The sequence below is a fragment of the Oncorhynchus mykiss genome, chromosome 16, assembly GCF_013265735.2.
Source record: "Oncorhynchus mykiss isolate Arlee chromosome 16, USDA_OmykA_1.1, whole genome shotgun sequence".
NCBI classification, from domain to species: Eukaryota; Metazoa; Chordata; class Actinopteri; order Salmoniformes; family Salmonidae; genus Oncorhynchus; species Oncorhynchus mykiss.
Window position 1 is genome coordinate 25358741 of NC_048580.1, and position 27246 is coordinate 25385986.

General features: G+C 41.8%; 2 protein-coding genes across 2 annotated transcripts in view; one reads left to right on the top strand and one right to left on the bottom strand.

The window, feature by feature from the left end:
• gucy2g (guanylate cyclase 2g) overlaps positions 1–8382 on the top strand; it is a 36709-nt gene extending 28327 nt beyond the window's left edge. Inside the window, exons 16-19 of the mRNA XM_036945878.1 lie at positions 1154–1252; positions 1966–2057; positions 5528–5635; positions 7629–8382. Coding sequence (XP_036801773.1) covers positions 1154–1252; positions 1966–2057; positions 5528–5635; positions 7629–7706 — 377 coding nt within the window. The 3' untranslated portion in view covers positions 7707–8382. The remainder of the gene's footprint in view (positions 1–1153; positions 1253–1965; positions 2058–5527; positions 5636–7628) is intronic.
• Positions 8383–9792: 1410 nt separating this feature from the next.
• Positions 9793–27037, bottom strand: tectb (tectorin beta). The gene is made up of 11 exons (XM_021567360.2): positions 26941–27037; positions 26327–26402; positions 26025–26215; positions 25720–25871; positions 25539–25611; positions 25144–25247; positions 14912–14995; positions 14575–14737; positions 10700–10778; positions 10353–10385; positions 9793–10051 (listed from the first exon to the last, which is right to left on the bottom strand). The coding sequence occupies exons 1-11, from the start codon at positions 26941–26943 to the stop codon at positions 9978–9980; spliced, it is 1032 nt and encodes a 343-aa protein (XP_021423035.1). The 5' UTR covers positions 26944–27037; the 3' UTR covers positions 9793–9977.
• Positions 27038–27246: the final 209 nt, after the last annotated feature.

Consider the following 27246-nt stretch of genomic DNA (forward strand, 5'->3'; position numbering starts at 1 on the left):
GCACCCCACTGGGCACAGACTTTAGTTCAACGTCTAGATTTGATTTACATTTGGATGAGTTGTCAACTAGCGTGAATTCAACGTGAAATCAACCAAAAATGTCACAATGTAGTTATTTAATCCAGCAGGCAGAATTCAATAACTACAGGCAGATGTGAGATGCAGGAGGAAGGCACTTATGAAGAAATTCTAAACTAAGGTCTCCATTCAATCCGTATCGCGGAAATTCACCGTTACAACGTGATTGAAATTTAAAGGCAACGTTCCCGTATTAGCAGAGTCTGCATTCACGGTAAATGCTGCATATGTCGCCTCAATCGGAAACCATCTATACTTTGTAGCGCGCAATCTGTAATGCTTCAGCGATACAGATTGACTAGAGTGTGTTCATAACTTTCAAGTGTAACAGTTCCATGTAGAATAACCCATACATCACATTATACTGTAGAAGCGTGTCTTCTGCTAATATAACAAAGTGAAAGTATCATACCTTCATGTATGGTGTCCCGTATAAGACAGGATTTCCCTGACATGTTTGACAATAGTGGTTAGGTGAATTCCAGGACAGATAGTATTTTGACCATGGACCAGATCAAATGCCAATGGGCTACAGTTAGCAGTTGTTAGCAAGGTAGCTAACTAACGTGAGCTATGCACATCTTCCTCTGACCTGCTACATCACATTACATGTTAGCTTGATGTATTTAGCTAGCTACAGTATCATTCCCCTTTCATCTGTGGTATCATAGCTAGCTAGCATGGCTCGCTAGCATTGTCAAATAATGTTGCACAATCAAAAGTAGCTACTAGCAATCGCGTATCATTTGCAAAAGTGGGCATGCAAATAATCCATACCCAACCCGCCAGTAAGTCGTGACAAACTCACTTACAAAAATCAGTTTTGGACGAGAATTACTTTATGACCAAAATCATCCTATTTACACTTTGTAGTCCATTTTGACACTATAATTAATGTTTCGGATTCATATCTATGCCACATAGGCCGTTTAAAACCAGAGAAGTTGGTTCTAAGGGGCAGTTAACTTTTAACTTGGACTGTTGCAGGAATCACACATTGATGTCAATGGGACATTTGTGCCAAAAATCTGCAAGTTACTGATGTGCGTGTGTGTGTGCCTGTGCACGTGTGCAGGTCCAGTGGTTGCTGGAGTGGTGGGCACAACCATGCCTCGCTACTGTCTGTTTGGTGACACAGTGAACACTGCTTCCAGGATGGAGAGCAACAGCCTGCGTGAGTTCCATACACCTGCTCCTGAAACCTAATGGAAAGCTATTGATGTCAATTCAAGTGATACTACATAATTTTAAAAATATTTATTTATTTATTTCACCTTTATTTAACCAGGTAGGCTAGTTGAGAACAAGTTCTCATTTGCAACTGAGATACCAAGATAAAGCAAAGCAGTTTGACACATACAATCAATAATACAGCAGGAAAATCTATATAAAGCATGTGCAAATGACGTAGGATAAGAGAGGTAAGGCAATAAATAGGCCATGGTGGCAAAGTATAGCAAATAAACACTGGAATAGTAGGATGTGCAGAGGATGAATGTGCAAGTTGAGATACTGGGGTGCAAAGGAGCAAGATAAATAAATAAATACAGTATGGGGATGAGGTAGATTGGATGGGATATTTACAGATGAGCTATGTACAGGTGCAGTGATCATCTTAACCACATTATATTGTGTTTCATTTTGGTGTCTCTGGACTATGTTCAAATTCATAGTTGCCTAACAGGGATCAAATAGAATTGAATGTAATTGAATTTCCTCAAACATAGTTTGTGTGTGTGAATAGTGTTGTTTCATCCCAACTCCACTTAGCTGTAGCTCCAGTTTATACTATTGTGCATTCTCCATACATTGGTAATGATCTTGTTGTATTAGCTACATTACAATAGTTTTTCCCTCCTATTGATTTGATCTGTATATATTCCACAGCCCTGAAAATCCACATATCCCAGAGCACAGCTGAGATCCTCACTCAGATAGGCTCCTTTGAGCTGGAGGAGAGAGGAGACATTGAGATAAAGGTGAACATTTGACCGTTCTGTTTTGTCTCGTGGGTTTCATAACCACGCTTTATAACAATGAAATAATGATGACGGGAATTAGTTCAACCATTTATCTGAACGTGCTCATCTCAACACATATTACTCATGATGCTCTGCTTATACAACTATGTTAAGTGCAAATGGTACAACCTTAATACACAACAACTACATGAACTGTAGGGAGAATCTGTTCTAAAAGTCCAAGCTTCTAGGTTCACGCCACTTGTAGGGTAACAGTGGTCAAACTGACTCCCAACAACAATGTCACAAATTTGTGTGGGTGCGGTTGAGTCAGTGTCCTGAAGTCGTAACTGTGAGCTCCTAGGTATTCAACCAATGATTGGAAGAATGCACATTTGTCCTTACAAACTCCCAGTCCATAGTCATTCAATCTCTGTGAGGTCACATCCAAGTTCTGGAGATGGTCATTTTCATTCTTTCCAGTCACGAGGATGTCATCCAGGTAGCATTGCACTCCTGGCAATCCACTCAAGAGCTCGTCCATCGCCCTTTGGAACAACGTTGCACACTTGTGATTCCAAACGGTAAACAGCAGTACCTGAAGAGCCTCTTGTGTGTTATGACGGTCAGCAGCTCCTTTGACTTTGTCATCCATGTGCACCTTCAAGTAGGCTTGGCTGAGGTGGATTTTGCTGAACTTTTGACCCCCAGCTAAACCCACAAAAGGGTTGTTGATGTGTTATAGCAGATGCTGATCTGTGGACAACACAAGGTTAACTGTGACTTTAAAGTCTCCACATATCCTGATTCTACCATCCTTCTTAATTAAGGACTGGTATTATGGGTGTCGCCAATTCACTAACGCTGACTGACTGGCATCGACTTTTGCTCTGATAGCGTACGGTATACTTTCAGAAACTTTGGTTTGCTGTCTGGCTTAATGCTAAGTTTCACTGTAATATATTTCATGTTACCCAGCTCTCCATTAAAGACTTATCCATGTTTCTATAAGATGGAGGGTAGGCTTGTGTCTCCGCGTGTCATTGTACGCCAGTCCAGTGGGATTTTCTCCAGTCACGAACACCCGGTAGTGACGGATAGTCTCTTTTCATAACGTAGTGGCAGCTTTTCAGTATGTCCGTTTAACTGAAGTGTGACGCCAGTGATGCTTATCACGGTGACAGCTTCACCTGTGTAAGTCTTTAACACAATGTGTGCTGGCTGAAGTGAAACGTATTTCAGTGTCTTTTTTGTAGACTGTGCCTGACACAAGAGCTACAGCTGCCCCTGTGTCAATCTCCATACCCACCGGCTGCCCCTCTAGCAAGGGAGAGACATAGTAGCCGTGCGGCCCCCCCCCCCCCCCCCAGCAACGGTCAGTATATTCAGTGGGACTTCCTTGTCTGATGAGTCACTCACCTCAGTGTTCTCCAGATCAATAGTGTGAACTTGTCTCTTTCTTTTGTTGGAATGTCTCTTTCTTGTATTCCGTCTTTGATGTTTTCTCTGAGTTCTTTTTGTTGCCCTTTTTACCACAAACTAGGCAATCCATGTCCTTACACCAGCATGTAGACAGACGCCTGATCTCCCGAAGCATGTACCTTGATTTCCTTGTCTCTGATTTTTTTAGTTGAAACTCTGTGCACTTTTCCCAATGAACTCAACTGCTGAGCCTCTTTAGCAGCTAGTTCCCTGGACACTCTGACTTCAATAGCCTTTGCCAAGGTCAGGTTACTTTCAATCAATAGTCTCTTTTGTGTAGCTTCACTGCGTATCCCACATACTAGTCTGTCTCTAATGGTGTAATTTAGAACATAATTAAACTCACAGTGCTCTGATAGGTTTAGGCTCCACAGAAGAAATCAGGAAGAGGGAGAATCGGGGAGAATGTTTGCTGCTGCATTAAATACACTTTCAGCAATAACTAGTGGTTTTGGCGAAAAGTGGCCTTTCAGTATTTCCACAACATCCCAATATGTCTTATTACCTGGCCTGTCTGGCTGTAGCAGGCTGCGTATTAAATGAAATTGGCCCCATTACACCAAACAATGTAGGTACAATTTTTGTCCTCATCAGTAGCTAGGTTCCCATCCAATTGGCGACAGATTTTTATGCGAATATTCTAGAATATGCATAAAGAAAATATATACATTTTCCCACCAGTGGTACTGTATGTTTCCGCCAAATGGACTTGTTGCAGATATACATTTGTGAGTGATGATGTTTTCATGTAAAGTTTTGTGCTAAAAAGCAAATGTGTCTACTCTGGTCTTGCCACCTGCGCTCTAGCCAACAGCTGGCAGATACAGTGTGGGTAAGCTGTGCGGGTTGTGTAGTCTACACAACGAGATTATTATTGACATTTGTATTTGTCAAATGGCAGTCAAGCATCGATCATCATGTCACCAGAACAAGACCCTCGACATTTATTGGAAAGCAGCATCAAGCTCATCACCTTGCACTTTCACCACCAATGAAGTTCATCATAACTTATTTCATCTGTAGCCTAATAAACTGTATGGTTTCCTGAGTCATAGTGGGAGGACGACACACCATATCATCGCGAGATTCCACATTGACTTCGATATGATGGTTATTATATTAATATTTGAAGAAAGGCATTTCCACCGACATTTCCCGCATGATTCATTTTACAGACACAAAAAATCCCACCATGTCAAACAAACAAATGATCTGCCGGCATTTATAAAATTACACCGAAACATCACAGCTGTCATGATTTGTTTTCACATGATTTGACTTTACTCACATAAAAACTGTGGATGGAAACGTGGTTAGTGTCATTTGCAAGAACAAAATATTTAAACCGTTCTGCATACGAGTTCCACTGCTCAATAGTTTCATCAAACTGTCCAATGTAACAACCAATTCCAGCCATTTTTCTTTTCTCATTAGCCACTTGATTGTCACTCACGTCAATATTGTCCTCAACCACAGCAATGTTTCCCTCACTCACATGATCTTCATTCACTTCACTCACTGACGTTATATCATCAAGTTCCTTCCGTTTAGCAGTTTTTATTTCCAAAGTTCGTCTTCACAGTTTAATAAAAGTCCTTTCCTTTACTAACTGTATATTTATTCCTCCTTTTTTAAATCACGTTTTCTGCTGGCCACGACGATGCTAACTCTTTTTCTAGGTAGCTAGCAATACACTGTGCTAACATTAGCCTAGACTTTACCACAGAAAATAACAGTTTTAAACTTGTAAAACCAACTTCTTCTAGACAGAATAGTAAACAAATCTTTTGTTATGTCTCGTTTTATAACCAGGTCTTTGTAACAATTCAATAATGATAAGCAGGAGACGGGAATAAGTTGGCATAAGTATAATTAATGCTTATTTGACTTATGAATTGATTATAAATGTGTTATGTCCTTATGTAGGTACCCTTCAAATACAGTGTTACCTCAATGTAATGTGTGTGAGTGACACAAACTCTGTGTATATCCATCCATGCCATAAGGGAAAGGGCTGTCAGAAGACCTTCTGGCTGTTGGGTAAAGAAGGCTTCAACCCTCCTCTACCAGTCCACACCTCTCCCCCAGCTTCATGTCTCAAACCACCAACTGAGGTACTTGCAAGTTGATTCCTCTGCTTGCTTTTCAACAGAATACACGCCTCTGCAGGTCTCTAAAGTGGACCAATTTATTTTGCACCTGGTTTTAATTTGGGAAATTTGGTGAAAATCCAATATTTAGTTTTTGTTGATAATTGTTGTAACGATTAGGCTTCGCTGTACTATTGTTACCCAAGCACAGATTTGTTTGCGTCATACTTGCACCATTAATACAATGAAAACCGCTTGTTGCTAACCCAAACAGTTCAAAAGATCTGACGCATATTAGCGGCACAATTCTTTTTTAAAGAATTCTGTCACTGATTGGAGGGGGGCACATTTTATAAATCATGTTCTAAAACTACTTGCAGTCCTCATTTGTTTCACACCTTGTTCAGTCATATTTGTCACCTCACTAGCTAGCTAGTTAACAACCTGGTAACTTTACCAGTATATCCAGAATGAAAGGAAAAGGGATAGCTTCTTCAGGAGATCAATGATCAAAGCAATGAATGAATGACCGATAACTTGTGTAGTCGTCACAAACTTGACACTCTTAAAGATGCAGTGTACAATTTTCAATGTAATGCATTGCAATTGGAAAATAGTTAATTTACACAATCGACAACCAATGACAGATACTGCACCCCCCCCCAGTTCTTTAATAATTTGTTATTCTTATCTGCTACTTTTTGTTTCCTTTTGGGGGGGGTATTTTCTTAAAACTGTATTGTTTGTTAAGGGCTTGTAAGTAAGCATTTCACTGTAAGGTGTTACCCCCCCTGTTGTATTTGGCGCATGTGACAAATAACATTTGATTTGATTTACATAGTAGTTTCTAGGGCACAACATGTGCTTCAGAAGTAGCTATAATTCATAGAGCCTAAATATCAATCAATTTAAGATATCGTATTTTCTGGTGCTCATAAATGTTATTTTGTGCTCCTAACTTTTTACATTTGGGAGCACTAGTGCTTTTAGGTTAATAACCTAAAACACATGGCCAAATATACACTGGAGTTGCTTACCAAGATGACATTGAATTTTCCTGACCTACTTAGTTTTGACTTAAATCAACTTGAAAATCTATTTCAAGACTTGAAAATGGCTGTCTAGCAATGATCAACAACCAACTTGACAGAGCTTGAAGAATTTTTAAAAGAATAATGTGCAAATGTTCTACAATTATAGACTTACCCAGAAAGACACACAGCTGTAATCGATGCCAAAGGTGATTCTAACATGTATTCAGGGTGTTGAATACTTATGTAATTAAGAGATTATTGTTTTATTTTCCATGATTTGTGTTCCAAATTTTTTCACCCATTTTGACATCCGAGTATTTTGTGTAGATCATTGACAAGAAAATGACAATTAAATACATTTTATCTGACCTTGTAACTAAACTAAATGTGGAAAAAGTCAAGGGGTGTGAATCCTTTCTGAAGGCAGTGTAGCTGTTATTGGCAGAGAGGTTTGGAACTCTCGTTGTTATTTACCACATGGTGATGTCACCATGGGAAGCCAAAACTCCCGTCCTGCAAACCTGCTGATTAGAAGGTCCTGTGTAGATTGTATTTTCAACCAGCAACTATCAGGAAATAACACGGATCAAATTTCCTCACCCTTTTTCAGTATTAGTTTCATCAGCTGTTGTACAATATGATACAAAACACAGAAAAAATATCATTTTTACTGCACTGTGCCTTTAAGTCCATGTTTATGGCAACTTATCTCCGGTCTGAAAAGGTCCCTAGTGACGACACATGATGATTATAGGAAATGTTATGGTAACACCTTTCTTGAGTAAATGTAGATGTTTGATGTGAGCCAAATTAAATAAGCATATGGTGATAATCCTGGGGTGTGTTCAATGATGTGAATTTGAAATGTAATGAATAGAGCTAACATGATTTCCGATAAAGATGTTCTACACAATACAGTTGATATCTAAATGCTCTGTAACATTACATCCTTCTAAACAGAGCCCTGGTCATTTCTTTGTTAGGTCAAACCAGCAACATCCAAAGACCAAGAGAGCAAAGCGAGGGGAAGAGGACAGAGAACTCTGACCACTTTCACATGACCAAGGCACGCACGCTGACTGCAGGGAGAGGATGACCTACAGGCGAACTCAGGCCACACTGAAAGTCTTTCTTTTTTTTGCCAACATGGTTGTTAATGGCAGCTATTTTTCTAGTAATGATCTTGTTTAGTACATTAATACAAAGATGAATTAGTCATCACATTACTGGTTTCTGGATTTGTTCACATGAAAACGGGTCATTTCTTAGCAGAATAATTTATTTGCAGAAAGGGCATTTTACATGTTTTGTTGTCACATGCCTTTGTTATACGAGGTTTGAATGGAATGTAGTTACACGTAAATGAATGTATGTGGAGATGTGTACTTTTTGTCAACAAGGTTAGAATTAATTTAATATATAAAATAGACTAATGGGGAACAATTATTGTACTTTTTATTATTTTGAAACAGGATACTTGTACTGCAGGTTACATTAAACATTTATATTGTTAGAATTGTAAAAGTATGTACTGATAACTAGAAGCGATGAGAACATGGGTGGATGTTCTGTAATGTCACTGTGAATGTACTGCACAGTTTGTAAAGCTTAATACAGTATGGAATGTGTACGTACACTCCCTGAGACCTGATGAGCATGTGTGCATGTATGTTTCTTTGTTTCCACGTGTGATAGCACTTAAATACACTACCGGTCAAAAGTTTTAGAACACCTACTCATTCAAGGGTATTTCTTTATTTTTACTATTTTCAACATTGTAGAATGATAGTGAAGGCATCAACACCATGGAATAACACATATGGAATCAAGTAGTAACCAAATTAGTGTGAAACAAATCAAAAATCTATTTCATATTTGAGATTCTTCAAAAAGACACCACTCTTGGCATTCTCTCAAGCAGATTCATGAGGTAGTCACCTGGAATGCATTTCAGTTAACAGGTGTGCATTCTTAAAAGTTAATTTGTGTAATTTCTTTCCTTAATGCATTTGAGCCAATCAGTTGTGTTGTGACAAGGTAGGGGGGTATACAGTAGTATACAGCCCTATTTGGTAAAAGACCAAATACACATTATGGCAAGAACTGCTCAAAAAAGCAAAGAGAAGTGACAGTCCATCATTACTTTAAGTTATGAAGGTCAGTCATTTCAAGAATTTTGAAAGTTTCTTCAAGTGCAGTCGCAAAAACCATCAAGCGCTATGATGAAACTGGCTCTCATGAGGATTGGCACAGTTAAGGTAAGACTCAGAGTTACCTCTACTGCAGAGGGTAAGTTAATTAGAGTTACCAGCCTCAGAAATTGAAGCCCAAATAAATGCTTCACACAGTTCAAGTCACAGACACATCTCAAAATCGTGAATCGGGCCTTCATAGTCGAATTACTGCAAAGAAACCACTACTAAAGAACACCAATGAGAAGAGACTTGTCTGGGCCAAGAAATACGAGAAATTTACATTAGACCAGTGGAAATTTGTTGTTTGGTCTGGAGTCCAAATTGGCGATTTTTGGTTCAACCGCCGTGTCTTTGTGAGTCGCGGTGTGGGTGAACAAATGATCTCCGCCTGTGTATTTCCCACCATAAGGAATGGGGGAGTTATCATGGTGTAAGGGTGCTTTGCTGGTGACACTGATTTATTTAGAATTCAAGGCACACTTAACCAGCATGGCTACCACAGCATTCTGCAGTGATACGCCATCCCATCTGGTTTGGGCTTAGGGGGACTATCATTTGTTTTTCAACAGGACAATGACCCATCACACCTCCAGGCTGTGTAAGGGCTATTTTACCAAGAAGGAGAGTGATGGATTGCTACATCAGATGACCTGGCCTCCACAATCCCCCGACCTCAACCAAATTGAGATTGTTTGGGATGAGTCGGACCGCAGACTGAAGGAAAAGCAGCCAACAAGTGCTCTGCATATGTGGGAACGCCTTCAAGACTGTTGGGAAAGCATTCCAGGTGAAGCTGGTTGATAGAATGCCAAGAGCGTGCAAAGCTGTTATCAAGGCAAAGGGTGGCTATTGGAGAATCTCATATATAAAATATATTTTGATTTGTTTAACACTTTTTTGGTTACTACATGATTCCATATGTCTTATTTCATAGCTTTGATGTCTTTTCTATTATTCTACAATGTAGAAAATAGTACAAATAAAGAAAACCCTTGAATGAGTAGGTGTTTCCAAACTTTAGACCGGTTGTGTATATTCTTGTCAGTATATGTGTCCAGCATGCCTATATAGTTTCACATCCTCTCCAAAAGTGTAGTAGTTTGTCCACACATACAGATTCTAATGCATTTATATATTCTACATTTTGGGTAGATTCACACAACCCAACAGTGTGTTTACCAGAACTATACACAGGATACATAGAGACGTGCCTGGGAGAAACAGGAAAGAGACAGGGTATAAACAGGAAATAGATAAGATAAACACAAATTGGAGGACATCATTAATGGACTTACAATACAGTACAATAGTACTAATTGGTGATATAATAAAAAAGGGTACGGAGCCATTTTTCAAGCATAAATGTACTGTATCAGCATACTTCCTATTTCGGAGTCAGCAGCAGCATTAAAAACACAACATTAACTCAGTGGTTACATGTCAACTGATTAAAAATAGGCCATATAGATTTGTATTGTAATTATGCCATGTGATCAGCTCTTAGATAATTACCTGTGATGTGTTCATTATTGGAAGATTCATTAGCTGTGGGTAACAGTGAGACATAATAGAAAGGCAGACAGCAAATTATGATGGAAGTCAAACGTTACACCATACATCACAAGCAAGACCTTGGCACCTTGCTGGTGTTAAAAACATTGAAAAAATTGTATTAATTTATTAACTGATTTTCAATTATTAAAAAATAAAAAGGTGAAACAAAGACAAAAAGGAGCCTCTAATGCTATGTTACATTATATTGCATGTTTTGACTATACCACCCCTTAGTTGTTACATAGGCAAAAGGGAACCACAGGTGATTGGTCAGGAAATGTTACATCAAGATGAAAAAGACATACCTTTAAGGTGGAACTCTGTGGTGAGGATACCGCCACTTGGCTCTGCTTCAGAAGGGAGGCTTCTGGCAGTGCACGGGCCCTTAAAAAGATTAGAAGATAGTGTTTAATGACCTCTTTGCTGATCAGAGCTGTATACAACCAACTCCTGATAAATGTGTGTTGTGAATGCACTAAACTGGAATATGCAGATAAGTAAAAAGTATGCATTTTAATAGGACAGTGAGTAGAAAGCATTGCACTTAAGCAGTTTTTAGGTGCAATGACAGAGTTTGCATTTATGGGTCATTCTATAAATTAAGGGGCCAACGTCAGCGTCAACATTTCAAAATTGTTGGATATTCATTTAAATATGATTTTCTTGCAGCTTCACATGTGTAGTTACAGGAATAATAGTCTAGATAAGCACAATGATGCCATAACTGGGGACATTGTTAGTACCCATGAGGTCAAAGGCTATTTATCGGGGGTTTGGGGTTAAGGTTAGAATTAGTGTTAGGGTTAGAATTACATTAAGGGTTGGGTTAGTTTTAGGGTTCATGTTAGGCTTTTGGGTTAGGGTAAGTGTACTGGTTAGGGTTAGGTTTAGCGGTTAGGGAAAATAGGATTTTGAATGGGACTGAATTGTGTGTCCCCACAAGGTTAGCTGTACAAGCCTGTCTGTGTGTGTGTAGTGTGAGTGAGTCTGTATCTGAAAACTAACCATCAAATTCTTGCTTCCTCTGTCTTTTTCCAATACTCCTTGCCTCTCCTTGAAAGTGCATTGGAGCCCGAGGGGAGGAACCTTTAGTTCACAATGTATTTTGAGAGGGAGGTGAGGAATGGAGGGAACAAGGGAAGAATCTCAATTGCATTTCCTTGATTCCTCACATACTCTCTCCTCGCCTCCTTCTCAAAACCCATTAGATAAGAAGTTGAGGGGAGGGGCCTCTGACCTTCTCATCCAATGGATTTTGAGAAGGAGATGAGGAGCGAGGATGCAATGAATCATGCAATTGAGATTCTCAAGGACAAAGGATGCAAGTAGTTGACAGCTGTTCATATTTTTAGGCCGTGTTAGACTGACTGAGAGACTGAGCTACCCCTAGCCCCTCAACATCTGCTTTGTACAACTGTCTGGAAGAGGTTAAGTCTTGGCTGCAGAACAACTCCAATTCATCAGCAGCAAGACAGAGGCAATGATTGTAGGCACACCCAGCAGATCACCAACTCATCTGCCCTGCTATCAATGGCCACATCATTCCCCTCTCCTCAGTCATCACCAACCTTGGCGTTAAATTCGACCCTGCACTCTCCTTCAATGCCCACGTTAGTCACTTCTGTAAAACAATCTTCACCTGAAGTACATCTCCCGCCTAAGACCCTCTCTCAGCGCTTCTGATGCAGAAAAGTTTATCCATGCATTCGTCTTCTCCAGAATTGATTATGGGAATGCAGTACTTGGGGGGAAACTACCTGCAAACTCAATTAATACATTATAGCTCATTAAAAAAACAGTGCTGCAAGGATTCTGTCAAACAAAAAAGTCTGCCAACATCACCCCTATCCTTGTTGACCTCCATTGGAAACCTGTCCCTCAAATAATTGTCTAAATAGCATTGGACCTGCGTCCCAGTCAGATCTACTCTCCTCCTATGAACCTCCATGCACCCTTTTTTAAATATATATATTTTTTAGTTCACCTTTATTTGACCAGGTAAGCTAGTTGAGAACAAGTTCTCATTTACATCTGCGAACTGGCCAAGATAAAGCAAAGCAGTGCGACACAAACAACACAGAGTTACACATGGAATAAACAAGTGTACAGTCAATAACACAATAGTTGAGGGTGAAGCCACGCCAAACGGCTTCATGCACCTAGGACCCATCTCCAAACTATGGGTGGTCTTTTCTCCCCATGCACCATGGCTTTGGAACTCCCTTCCTGACAATCTCAGGGCTCAGACTATTTGTTTTAATGCACTTTTAGTTTATTCATGTACAGTATCATGAAAGGCGCTTTACAAATGTAATACATTATTATTAATACTGCACAGATTCTCGACACTTGTGGAGATCTGAGAGGGCTTGATGGGTGGTGACATGGTCAGCTCTCCATCTAACTCTGATAGGCTTGGCGGAATTTTTGCGGTATTGCTTACACCTGTCCGATCCTCTCAGTGTTTAGGGGTAGGGGCTCAGGGTTGTTTCTGGACAGGACCCCACAACCCTTTGGGTGTGTGGTGGATCAACAGTACAACACTTGTGGCATTGTTTGGATGTTTCATTCCATTGCTATACAGATTTGCACCGGTGTAAGCTGGACACACCTATGTCACTATTATGTGTGTATTTCAGGAAATGACTTCCTGAAGTCCTAAGCAGCTGATTGGTCCGCCCCATTGATGATTGGAGCTCTGCCATGCCCTCTTGTCAGAATATACAGCTGTTTTCAACTACCGACTCCTTATGCAGCTTTAAAAGCCAGTGTTCCGTTATTAGGAGGAGAGAGCTTCTTGGTATGTCCTGTGTTTTGTTGTTGGGCTTTCTGAATTTTTGTGAAGTATTTTGTAACCGGTCCTGCTGATGTTTGTGTATGCAGTAGGACTGTGTTTTTGATTTGTGAAATTGTTCACTTTAACTTTAAGTTTGTATTATTCTGTTTCATTTGTTCCTGGAGGGGAAGGGCAAGGCACATTGGGAGTGCTTAGACAAGAGGCCTGCGGGCACACATACTCGTAGTATGTACTATGTCTATGCACACTAGGTAAGACCTGGGTGGACCATCCCCTGTTTTTGGTTAGTGCACCCGTTGGTGCTAGTTAGGTAAGTTGTGGGTGGGTAAGTAAGGTAGGAGAGGGGGCTCTTTAACTAACTTTTTTTTTGCTTCCGTCCAGCCCATTTTCCCCAAATGACCGTGTGAAGGAAATAAATTCCCTGTAAACGGTAATATATTCTGCCTCGTCATCCTTACCGGCATCTGCAGTCACCTACCGCTTTCACTCCACGGGGAGTTGAGTGTAGCAGGGTGTTGCGTTCCCTCAAAGAGCCGTGTGTAACTTTTATATGCAGAAAATTGAAAAATAAGACATCTTACCTCAGGAATCTTGACCTAATTTTGCCTATGATATAGGCCGCCTAACATAGACACCAAAATGTTCTGTCAATCCTCGAGATCCACATTAATTCTCTCACTTCGGCTGTTGTTCAAAACATGTGCAGTATCACACAAGCTCTTTATCACTTGACTGTCATTCATAAAATCCTTTCCTGAATCAACTGGTATTGTGCAATAATGTCCCCACACAACTAAACAGCTAGACAACTACTATGTGTGATTATTGAAGAACCCCCTTAATGACAGTATAGATTTTTTTTTTTTATTAGTCATGTTAAAGGTACTCGTTCTGTTAAAAGCATTACATTTTGAAATTGCGTAATTATTTGGAATATGTGTGCCCATGAAAACTGAGTCCAACAGCAATATCCAGGAATTTTACATTATCAAGTTCAATGTGTAATTTAATTCTTAAATGATTAGTATATGATATAACAACAAACAGTATCATAAATGCAAGGAAAGAAAGTTCATGTTTTGTCAAATGATATTTGCCAAATCTGTGAAGACGCCAAGCAGGAGAAAGGTTTTGATTCAACTCATGAATTAAATTTAATGTATCCATGTTCCCCCTTTATATCTTAATGCATTCAAATGAATTTGTTTAGCTAATTATTATTGACTTTGTAACAGCTCTAAACAGTTGTCCACAACAAGAAATGCTTACTGGTACCCTAGTTTATAGAAAGACCCTTACCCAGTATCGACTTCCTGGCGACTACGCTTATTTATCACAAATGTCCCATGTCACATATGTAGGATGGTAAAATGTCATACTTACTGGCTGACATGATAGTTTTTCTCCGTCACAAACCCCAACCTCGCAGTGAAGCCAAACAGTGGACACCTTCTCCTGGCGCTGGAAGCGGAATGAGTTGAACTTGAACATGGAGCGGCTGTCTTTGGCGTTCTCGAAAATGGTCACAGTTTTGTCATACGAGCAGCTGTGAATGAGAGACCTCAATTGATTGAATGTTTGATCAAATGTTTGGAAAATATAGGAACAACTGTATCAACTGTACGAAAGTTCAATGCAATTCAGTATGAATTTGTTTATTCCACAAAGTTGGGTTTTGATCGGCAAGCAGTGCGAATTAGGTTGGTTACCACTGAAATACCTGTTGATGATGAGATTCCACCTCTTCTTGTCTATTGAGTAAGGAGTGGGTGTCGCCCAGCAGTTGCTTATCACCACTTTGAATCTGGGGGAGCAAAGAATGTTGGACAATTATATTCAAGAAAGGGGGATCCGGGGGCACCTCCCCTAGTTTTGTGTTTTGAATTATCATCCCCTTATTTCTATCCAGAGAAGTGATCTCTTTAAGGGTGAATGGATGTTGCATGATACAAATACAGTGCTTTCAGACGTTATTCACACTCCTTGACTTTTTCCACATTTTGTTGTGTTACAGACTGAATTTAAAATGGATTACATCATTGGCCTACACACAATACCCCATAATGTCAACGTGGAATTATGTTTAGAACTTTTTACAAATCAATTAAAATGTGAAAAGCGAAGATGAAGGAAACCGCTCAGAGATATCACCATGAGGCCAATTGTCACGTTGTATAAAGGAATGGAGGCAGGCGCAGGAATACCTAATAGGGGGTTTTAATACTCCACCCAAAAATACAACATGCCATGAAAGCCACGGGGACAAAGCCCAAAACAAACACGTATACAAAACACGTATGTAACCCAAACAAAAGAGCGAGGTTAAACCGCAAATACACGGGACAAATACACAGGACGAGACCTGGAATAACGAGTACACAACACATGCAGCTTGGAAGCCGCTACAACAGCACAGGACCAACGGGCGTGGTTACAATAACCGACAAAACAATGGTGAACAGAGGGCACATATACAACTACTAATCAGGGGGAATGGGAAGCAGGTGTGCATAATGAAACAAGTTCAGCGATGCCTAGAGGCCCGTGAGGTAGACCTCCGGAGCTGGTTCACGGAATGAGCAGCAGTAGCGGGGGAATCCTTGACACCAGTGGTGACTTTAATACAGTTACAGAGTTTACTGAGTGTGATAGGATAAAACAACTACATTGTAGTTACTCCACAATACTAACATAATTGACGGAGTATAAAGGAGGAATTCTGTACAGAATAAAAATATTCATTAACCTGTTAAATCTACCCCCACCTTTTTTGAAAATTCTGTTAAAAATCGCGCAACTTTTCAGCGTCCTGCTACTCATGCCAGGAATATAGTATATGCATATGATTAGTATGTGTGGATAGAAAACACTCTGAAGTTTATAAAACTGGTTAAATCACGGCTGTGACTATAACAGAGCGTGTGTTTCATTGAAAAACGCAAGAAAAACTGCTCTCTGAAAGCAAAAAATAATTTCCATAAGTCACTTCCACCAGTTGTTAAAGGAGAACAGAATTTAATGGAAATTTGCCTGCACTTCATACAAATTCCGCACGATGGCGCCATTGTACTAATTTTCAATCGAATTAATTGTTGGAAAATCCATCTGTCTGACCCCAAGTTTTCCAGTCTTCACCCGGATGCAGTTCAAGGAGAGATCAGATTGCATTGTTTTTGAAGTGAGGACCTATTGAAGAGACATCGCCCTGTAATCGTTTTGATAGATTATAAACGTTTACTAATACCTAAAGTTGGATTACAAAAGGATTTCGAAGTGTTTTGTGAAAGTTTATCGTCGACTTTTTTAATTTTAAAAAATTACGCAGCGTTTAAAAACGATGAATTTTTCTGAATGACACTACTTCTATACAAAGCTATTTTGGGTATATATGGACCGATTTAAACGAAAAAAAGACCCAATAGTGATGTTTATGGGGCATATAGGAGTGCCAAGAAAGAAGCTCGTCTAAGGTAATGAATGTTTTATATTTTATTTCTGCGTTTTGGGTAGCGCCGTCTATCGCAAAATCTGTTGTTTACGTGTCGAGCTGGCATTTTGGGGGGTGCATGCTATCAGATAATAGCTTCTGATGCTTTCGCCGAAAAGCATTTTAAAAATCTGACTTGCTGGCTAGGTTCACAACGAGTGTAGCTTTAATTTAATACCCTGCTTGTGAATTTTGATCAAGGTTTGAGTTTTAACGAGTACATTTAGCATTTAGCGTAGCGCATTTGCATTTCCAGGTGCCTACTTGGGACATGTGCGTCTCAAGTAGATTCAAGAATTAACAAGCATCCTGTTTGCAACAAGCCACTAAAGTAATACTGCAAAACATGTGTCCAAGAAATTTACTTTTTTGTCCTGAATACAAAGTGTTGTTTGTGGAAAAATACAATACTATAAGGGCACAGGGCGAGACCCAGATGCAGACACAGGAGGCAGATGGTTTGAGTCTCTGATATTTATTAGTATCCAAGGGGCAGGCAAGATGATGGTCGTGGACAGGCAAAATATCATAACAAGGTCAGAGTCCAGGAGGTACATAGTGACAGGAAGGCGCTAGGGCAGGCATTATGGTCAGGCAGGTGGGTTCAGAGTCAAGGCAGGCTTGGGTCAATACCAGGAGGACTAGCAAAAAACAGAGAAAAGGAAAAAGCAGGAGCACGGAGTAACACACTGGTTGACTTGACAAAACAAGACCAACTGGCACAGACAGAATACACAAGTATAAAAACCCAGGGGACAATGGGGAAGATGGGTGACACCTGGAGGGGGTAGAGAGAAGCACAAGGATAGGTGAAACAGATCAGGGTGTGACAGCAGTGGAACGATGGACTCTAGAGATGGGGAAAGGGCCAATGAAACAGGGGGAAAGTTTGCGGGATTCCACCCGAAGGGGCAGGTCCCGTGTGGATAGCCATACCCTCTGCCCAATGCGATAGCGAGGGGCTGGAGTCCGGCAGCGGACCGCTTGTCGACGATACCTGGAGTTGGTCTTGAGAAGCGCCACCCAGGCTCTTCTCCAGGTACGCCGACAGCGGTGGATGAACATCGCTGGACATCTGGGCCAACGGTATGTTGACTTCTTGCTCTTATTCTGGGAAGAGCGAAGGCTGATACCCCATGGAGCACTCAAAAGGTGAAAGTCCCGTGGTCGAACAGGGAAGAGTGTTCCGGGTATACTCCACCCAGACCATTTGTCGGCTCCAGGTAGTGGGGTTGGTTGAGATGAGGCATCTTGATGTTGTTTCCAGGTCTTGGTTTGCTCGCTCCGACTGGCCATTGGATTGGGAATGGAATCCGGAGGACAGGCTGGCCGACAACCCAATAAGGGTGCAGGGTTCCATAACTGAGATGAGAAATGAGGACCCCGGTTGGAGACCATGTCTACTGGGAGTCCGTGGAACCTGATGACGTGCTGCACCATGAGCTGGGCCGTCTCTTTGGCAGAGAGTGGTTCGGGGAGAGGGATGAAATGGGCGGCATTGGAAAACAGATCCACTACCATCAGATGGGTCTTATTCTGAGCACAAACGGTGCACGCAACGACGAAGGCAAAAGCGTCAGGAACCATTGTGAGCCACCAGAGATGTTGTCGGAGAGAGGCCAGGGTTCGACGGGAACCCAGATGACAGGTAAGCCTGGAGGAATGAGCCCATTCCAGGACTGAACTGGGGATGAACAACCGGTTAGCCGGGCCCCCTCCAGGGGCAGGCTGGGAATGTTGTGCCTTGCAGTCCAGGGTCTCAATGCCCCAGCACACAGCAGCTGCAAGCACATGAGGTAGGGAGGATGGTCTCTGAGCCAGAGGATGTGGCAGCGGGACTGTACCGGTGAGAGAGGGTGTCAGGTTTAATATTCTTGGACCCTGGACGATAGGAAATGGTGAAGTTGAACCTGGTGAATAACAGAGCCCACCGGGCCTGCCTGGAGTTAAGGCACTTGGCTGTGCGGAGATATTAGAAACTCTTGTGGTTGGTCCAAACCAAAAACGGATGTTCTGCTCCCTCCAGCCAGTGTCTCCACTCCTCCAGTGCCATCTTGATCGGCAGGAGTTCTCGGTTACCCACGTCGTAGTTTCTTTCTGCAGAGTTGAGACGATGGGACATGAAGGCACAGGGATGGTCCTGGACGGATCTCTGGGATAGGATAGCCCCCACTCCAACATCAGAAGCATCGACCTCAACCACAAACTGACAGGACAGGCCCGGATGGACGAGGATGGGGCTGTAGTGAACCGATGCTTCAGGTCCACAAAGGCTCTGTCAACCGCTGGGGACCATGTGAACATTACCTTTGAAGAGGTAAGTGCCCGATAGGGGGCCACAAGGGTGCTGTAGCCTCGAATGAATCTCTGGTAGGAATTGGCAAACCCCAGGAAACGTTGTAGCTGCACCCTGGACGTAGGTTGGGGCCATTCCACTACTGCTTTCACCTTTTCCGGGTCCATCTGGACATTTCCTTCTGCGATGACATATCCCAGAAAGAAGAGGGTAAAACGGTGGAACTCGCACATCTCTGCATTCACAAATAACTGGTTCTCCAGGAGGCGCTGAAGGTCTTGTCGAACATGGAGGATGTGTTCTTGGGCAGAACTAGAAAAAAATACGATGTTGTTGAGGTAGACGAACACGAAATGATTTAACGTGTCCCAGAGCACATTGTTTACCAGGGCCTGGAAGACCGCGGGGCATTGGTGAGTCCAAACAGCATGACCAGGTACTCAATGTCCACTGGCAGTATTGAAGGCTGCTTTCCACTCATCGCCTTTGTGGATCCGAACCAGGTGGTAGGCATTCTGAAGGTCCAGCTTGGAGAAGATGGTAGCCCACAGAGAGGTTTGAAAGCCGAGGAGAGGAGTGGTAGGGGGTAACGATTATTGATCATTATGTCATTAAGGCCCCGGTAGTTGTCCTTCTTTTCCACAAAGAAAAACCCTGCGCCGGCAGGGGATGCAGAAGGACGGATGCCTCCAGCAGCCAGAGAGTCCTCAATATACTCCTCCATGGCCTGGGTTTCCAGGCCTGATAGGGAATATAGCCGACCACGAGGCGGTGTGGTGCCTGGGAGAAGGTCAATGGCAGAATCATAGGGACGATGCAGGGGAAGAGAAGTAGTTTGTACCTTTCCGAAGACCTCCAGGAGGTCATGGTGCTCTGCGGGGACAGAAGAGAAATCCGTGGCTTGACTTAAGCCCTGAGGAGGCCGTCTCGGGGAAGGCTGCGCTGCTTTGAGGCAATGGCAGAACGGCTCCAACCCAGGATTGAACTTGTGGTCCAGTCAATAACAGGGTTGTGTTTTTGGAGCCAAGAAAATTCCAACACAGCAGGAACATGGGGGGACTCAATGAGGAGAAGCTGTGTAGATTCACTGTGATTTCATGAAACCCGCATATTAACACCCGTCCAGTGCACTAGCGTCCATGGGAACAGAGAGGAGTTGAGTGGGGATACCTAATTCAGAAACTATAAACCATAAAACTCTCATCCGCCCCAGAGTTAATGAGCACCCGGAGAGACATAGACTGGTCTCCCCACAGCAGTATCACAAAAAAGGGAGTGTGTTTGATAGGAATTAGAGGATTCCCAGTCTGGCTCACCAGAGTACTTGTACCTACTAAAGAAATAGGTCTCTTAACCGGGCAGGTGGCTATATAATTCCCCGCAGCCCCACGGTACAGACAACTGTTGGAACTTAGCCTATGTGAAGGTTCCCTAGGCGATAATCAAGCTCTGCCCAGTTGCATAGGTTCCAGTGTATCTGACTCACCCGTTGCCGATGATTCTCGAGGGAATTCAGGTGGCTTCAGGTCTTCTCGGAAATACAGCCTTTGTGGACTTCCGGATTCCTTCGGATATGTACGAGCAGCAGCGGATGAACAAGTGTGTCCAAGACCAGCACTGATTGTAGGCAAGTTACTGGGTGGTTGGGAGGTCTCAGAGGCGGCAGGCTGCCTATGAGCTAACTCACTGATTTGCTCCGTAATAGCCTTGAACCCTTGGTCGTGGGGTTCTGTCAGGGAACGAAAACCTTCCAAAAGCTCCAGCAGTAGCTCCTCATGCCTCGCAATGGTGGCTACCTGCAGGGAGACAGCGTGGCGGAGCTGGTCCAAGTCTGCTGGGTCTGTCATGGCCAGTTCGTACTATAAGGGCACAGGGCGAGACACAGATGCAGACATGGGAGGCAGATGGTTCGAGTCTCTGATATTTATTAGTATCCAAGGGGCAGGCAATATAATGTTCATGGACAGGCAAAATATCATAACAAGGTCCGAGTCCAGGAGGTAAATAGTGACAGGCAGGCTCTAGGTCAGGGCAGGCAGTATGGTCAGGCAGGCAGTTTCAGAGTCAAGGTGGGCTAGGGTCAAAACCGGGAGTACTAGAAAAAAACAGAGAAAAGGAAAAAAGCAGGAGCACGAGTAACACGAAGGTTGACTTGACAAAACAAGACGAACTGGCACAGACAGACAGAAAACACAGGTATAAATACCCAGGGGATAACGGGGAAGATAGGTGGAGACAAGCACAAGGACAGGTGAAACAGATCAGGGTGTGACACAATACAACACATTACCTCACTCCATATTTTCAAGCATAGTGGTGGCTGCATCATGTTATGGGTATGCTTGTAATTGATACAAACTGGGGAGTTTTTCAGGATAAAAAAGAAACAGAATGGATCTAAGCACAGGCAAAATCATAGAGGAAAACCTGATTCAGTCTGCTTTCCACCAGACACTGGAAGAAGAATTCACCTTTCAGCAGGACAATAACCTAAATCACAAGGCCAAATACACAGTATACTGGAGTTGCTTACCAAGACAACATTGAATGTTCCTGAGTGGCCTGGTTACAGTTTTGACTTAAATCGACTTGAAAATCTATGGCAGGACTTGAAAATGTCTGTCTAACAATTTTCAAAACAAGCAATTTGACAAAGCTTGGAGAATTTTTTAAATAATAATTTGCAATTATTGTACAGTCCAGGTGTGCAAAGCTCTTAGAGACTTACCCATAAAGACTCACAGCTGTAATCACTGCCAAAGATGATTATAGCATGTATTGACTCAGTGGTGTGAATCCCTATGTAAATCAGATACTATATTTCTGTATTTAATTTTCAATAAATTTTCCAACATTTCTAAAAACATATTTTAATGTTGTCATTATGGGGAATTGTGTGTAAGTGTGTGTAAATGGGTGAGAGAAAATTTATAAATTTAATAAATTTTGCATTCTGGCTGTAACACAACAAAATGTGGAATCAGTTAAGGGGTGTGAAAACTTTCTAAAGGCACTGTTTGTCTCCAACATCTACAGTTGAAGTCAGACGTTTACATACACTTACGTTGGAGTCATTAAAACTTGTTTTATAACCACTCCACAAATGTCTTGTTAACAAACTATAGTTTTGGCAGGTCAGTTAGGACATCTACTTTATGCATGACACGAGTCATTTTTCCAAAAATTGTTTACAGACAGATTATTTAACTCATAATTCACTGTATCACAATTCCAGTGGGTCAGAAGTTTACATACACTAAGTTGACGGTGCCTTTAAACGGCTTGGAAAATTCCAGAAAATGACGTCATGGCTTTAGAAGCTTCTGATATGCTAATTTACATAATTTGAGTCAATTGGAGGTGTGGATGTATTTCAAGGCCTACCTTGAAACTCAGTGCCTCCTTGCTTGACATCATGGGAAAATCAAAAGAAATCAGTCAATACCTCAGATTTTTTTTTGTAGAACTCCACAAGATTCATCCTTGGGAGCAATTTCCAAATGCCTGAAGGTACCACGTTCATCTGTATAAACAATAGCACTCAAGTATTAACACCATGGGACCACACATCTGTCATACCGCTCAGGAAGGAGACGAGCTCTGTCACCTAGAGATGAAAGGACCTTGTGAAGATGCTGGTGGAAACAGGTACAAAAGTAACTATATCCACAGTAAAATTAGTCCTATATCGACATAACCTGAAAGGCCGCAATGCAAGGAAGAAGCCACTGCTCCATACTTTTTGGAAAAATGTCCTCTGGTCTGATGAAACAAAAATAGAACTGTTTGGCCATTATGACCATCGTTATGTTTGGAGGAAATAAGGGGAGGCTTGCAAGCCGAAGAACACCATCCCAACCGTGAAGCACGGGGGTGGCAGTATCATGTTGTGGGGGTGCTTTGCTGCAGGAGGGACTGGTGCACTTCACAAAATAGATGGCAACATCTCAAGACATCAGTCAGGAAGTTAAAGCTTGGTTGCAAATGGGTCTTCCAAATGGACAATGACCCCAAGCATACTTCCAAAGTTGTGGCAAAATGGCTTAAGGACAACAAAGTCAAGGTATTGGAGTGGCCATCACAAAGCCCTGACCTCAATCCAATAGAAAATTTGTTGGCAGAACTGAAAAAGCGTGTGCGAGCAAGGAGGCCTACAAACCTGACTCAGTTACACCAGTTCTGTCAGGAGGAATGGGCCAAAATTCACCCAACTTATTGTGGGAAGCTTGTGGAAGGCTCCCCGATACGTTTGACCCAAGTTAAACAATTTAAAGGCAATGCTACCAAATACTAATTGAGTGTATGTAAACGTCTGACCCACTGGGAATGTGATAAAGGAAATAATAATCTGAAATAAATCATTCTCTCTACTATTATTCTGACATTTCACATTCTTAAAATAAAGTGGTGATCCTAACTGACCTAAAACAGGGAATTTGGTACTAGGATTAAATGTCAGGAATTGTGAAAAACTGAGTTTAAATGTATTTGGCTAAGGTGTATGTAAACCTCCGACTTCAACTGTATTTCCCCCCCCCCACTTTCACATATTGTCGTATTTGGTCACGTGTTTTTGCTTTATGCAGGGCGAGGAATATCTATACTGAACAAATATATAAACGCAACATGCATAGTGTTGGTCCCGTGAGCTGAAATAAAAGATCCCATAATTTTTCCATATGCAAAAAAAGCTTATTTCTCTCCAATTTTGTGCACACATTTGATTACATCCCTGTTAGTGAGCATTTCTCTTTTTCCAAGATAATCCATCCACCTGACAGGTGTGGCATATCAAGAAGCTGATGAAACAGCATGATCATTACAGAGGTGCACCTTGTGCTGGGGACAATAAAAGGCCACTCTAAAATGTACTGTTTTGTGCACTAGAGCTGTTGCCAGAGAATTTCATGTTAATTTCTATACCATAAGTCGCCTCCAACATTGTTGTAGAGAATTTGGCAGTACCTCCAACCGGCCTCACAACTGCGCACCACATGTAACCACTCCAGCTCAGGACCTCTGTATCTGGCTTCTTCACCTGTGGGATCATCTGAGACCAGCCATCCCAGACAGGTAATGGAACTGAGGAGTATTTCTCTCTGTAATAAAGCCCTTCTGTGCGGAAAAACTCAATCTGATTGGCTGGGCCTGGCTCCCGCATTGGGTGGGCCTATTCCTTCCCAGGCCCCCCATGGCTGCCCAGTCATTTGAAATCCATAGATTAGGGCCTAATGAATTTATTTAAATTGACTCATTTCCTTATATGAACTGTAAATTGTTGCATAATGCTTTCATATTTTTGTTCAGTATAAATAAACATTTGCTAAATATATATACAGTCGGAAGTTTATATACAACTCAGCAAAATACATTTAAAGTCAGTTTTTCCACAATTCCTGACATTTAATCCAAGTAAAAATTAGTTAGGATCACTTTATTTTCAGGTTATGTCGATATAGGACTCGTTTTACTGGGAATATAGATACTTCTGTACCTGTTTCCTCCAGCATCTTCACAAGGTCCTTTGGTGTTTTCGCACCAAACTTTGTTCATCTCTAGGAGACAGAACGTGTCTCCTTCCTGAGCGGTATGACGGCTGCGTGGTCTCATGGTGTTAATACTTGAGTGCTATTGTTTATACAGATGAACGTGGTACATTCAGGCATTTGGAAATTTCTCACAAGGATGAACCAGACTTGTGGAGGTAAACCATTTTTTTTCTGAGGTCTTGGCTGATTTCTTCTGATTTTCCCATAATGTCAAGCAAAGAGGCACTGAGTTTCAAGGTAGGCCTTGAAATACATCCAAAGGTACACCTCCAAATGACTCAAATTGTGTCAATTAGCATATCAGAAGCTTCTAAAGCCATGACATCATTTTCTGGAATATTCCAAGCTGTTTAAAGGCACAGTCAACTTAGTGTATGTAAACTTCTGACCCACTGGAATTGTGATACAGTGAATTCTAAGTGAAATAATCTGTCTTTAATTAAACATTTTTTTTTTAATTACCTGTGTCATGCACAAAGTAGATGTCCTAACCGACTTGCCAAAACTATAGTTTGTTAACAAGAAATTTGTGGAGTGGTTGAAAAGCGAGTTTTAATGACTCCAACCTAAGTTTATGTAAACTTCCGACTTCAACTGTATATACTGTATATTTTGAGTACCTGTTGCTGAGTCCTTTGGCTTCCATCCCAATGAACACTTCAGAGCCAATCTCTGATGTGTCAATCACATAGGGGGCGTCTTTGGCATACAGGAACTTGGAATTCTAAAGACATGAACACAGGTCAGTCAGTTATATTTATATTCACATTAAGTTGACTTTTACGACTTGAGTGATCCTTACAAGTAATGGACAAATTATTATCTCCGTAATATTACAAAACTAATGTTAGCATTACGTTTTACACTCAGCAGCTAAGAACCTGTTTCGCGGGGCCAGACTAAGCCCATTCCTGGACTAAAAAGCATGCTTTATGGATAATCTCCATTTAATGTCCAAGACTAGGCTTAATCTGTGTCCGGGAAGTTGATGAGAACCTAAACCTGAGGTACTCACCGTGAACACGTTCATAGACAACTGTGAACTAAAAGTGCCTAAACTCCCGTTGTTGACAAAAACTGTAGCCACTCTGGAAGAAGCAAAGGGTTTAGTAAAAACGCTGAAAGTCATTGGGTTAGAATGCAAACGCTTTCCAGAAGGTACCGGCGGTGACCTAAATGCTAGGATCGGTGCTTACCTTTGGCTGAAGACGGCGTTGTTGACCAAGTAGGCGGCCCGGTACGTGCAGCTGAATGTGTAGTTGACCGGCTGGTTTCTGACTGTTAGTGAAGTGTCATTGGACACAATAGAGTTGTAGAAGACATACTTGGGGTCTTTACCACCAATATACTGGGAAAAAATAGCAGACACGCCAAAGAATGAGGATGGGTTGTTGATTCTTTAGGCCTATCGCTTTTGCATTTAGCTGGAATACCTTGCTCAGACCTGCAACTCTTTATGTCTCAGGCAAGCTTACCCCCTCCATTAAAAGTACTTTCTCACCTCGGCGTGAGTGCCACAGTACGAGTTGTTTTTGGGCGTCAGGTCAGGGATGGTGAAGCGAAAGTACCCTGGGCTGTTGACACCGCTGTAACACAGCCCCCCTAGGGACAGCTGGCCGATCTCCCAGCCGTAGGGACACTCCGGGACGTTAGCAATGATGGCATTGGGGAAACACGACACCATCACATAGTCTGATAAACAACAAGCACAAAGAAAAGACGATCTTAGAGGATGCTGATAGAACCTGTCCCATAGTGTCATAGGGATAGCGATTCCACTCTCTTTAAGGGAAATATACTCACCTGCTTTCTGGGGGGCACAAGTCCACACTACCGGCAGTAGAAGTAGTAGAGCGCTTACAGCAGCCATTGTCAAAGGCTGAAAATAAATATCAGAGATAAATTGTAACACATTGATATGATAATTAAAAATGTAAATCGTATGATCTCCCCATATATAATGAGGTTTATTTGAGCTTGTACACATGCATGCACAGCTAAAAGCTGAATTTCAGTGTTCAAACAGAAAGGAAAGAAAAATAAGAAGAGGGACTGCAGATGAAGCATCGTTGGTCTCTGAGCGGAAGGGGGAGGATCACAATAGCAGCCAGGGGAGTCAGATCCCAAGCCATAGTTTTGTTTAATCATGGTTTAATAACCAGCCACTCCTTCACAACCACTGCACAGTCACAGACAGACATGACCAATACATAGTTCTAGTATTAATTGGCATGAGCTGATAACGTCCGTTCCCGTCAGGATTTCTACATGGTCTAAAAATGCTCTCAGGGAGATGTCGAATGTTTAAAAAAAAAAAAAAAAACTATTTAAGAGACTTAAAAATGGAATGAAATGACAACACGTTAGGTAAGGCCTAAATAAGGTTAAACCTAAGTGAACCATCTCTTTAACCTTACCATAGAAGATTCATGAAGGGTAGGCGGCTAGTTCTAGTCTGGCTAGGTTTCCGTCAGAGGGTCTTCGTGGTCTGTATAGACTGACTGGGAACTATAGCCACCACTGACAGCTAGACAGCCAAGAGGATGGATTTTATACTTTTACCGGTAAGAGGAACCCCCCCCACACACCCCCCACCGCTCACCTCTCCTCTATCTCAAGTCCCCTACTTGGCAGCGCCAAATTGGTAGCCCTATTGTGGAGCTACTCACAAAAGCTCTCTGTGAAGTAAACGACATTGACTTTCAAATGACTAACTTCTCAGG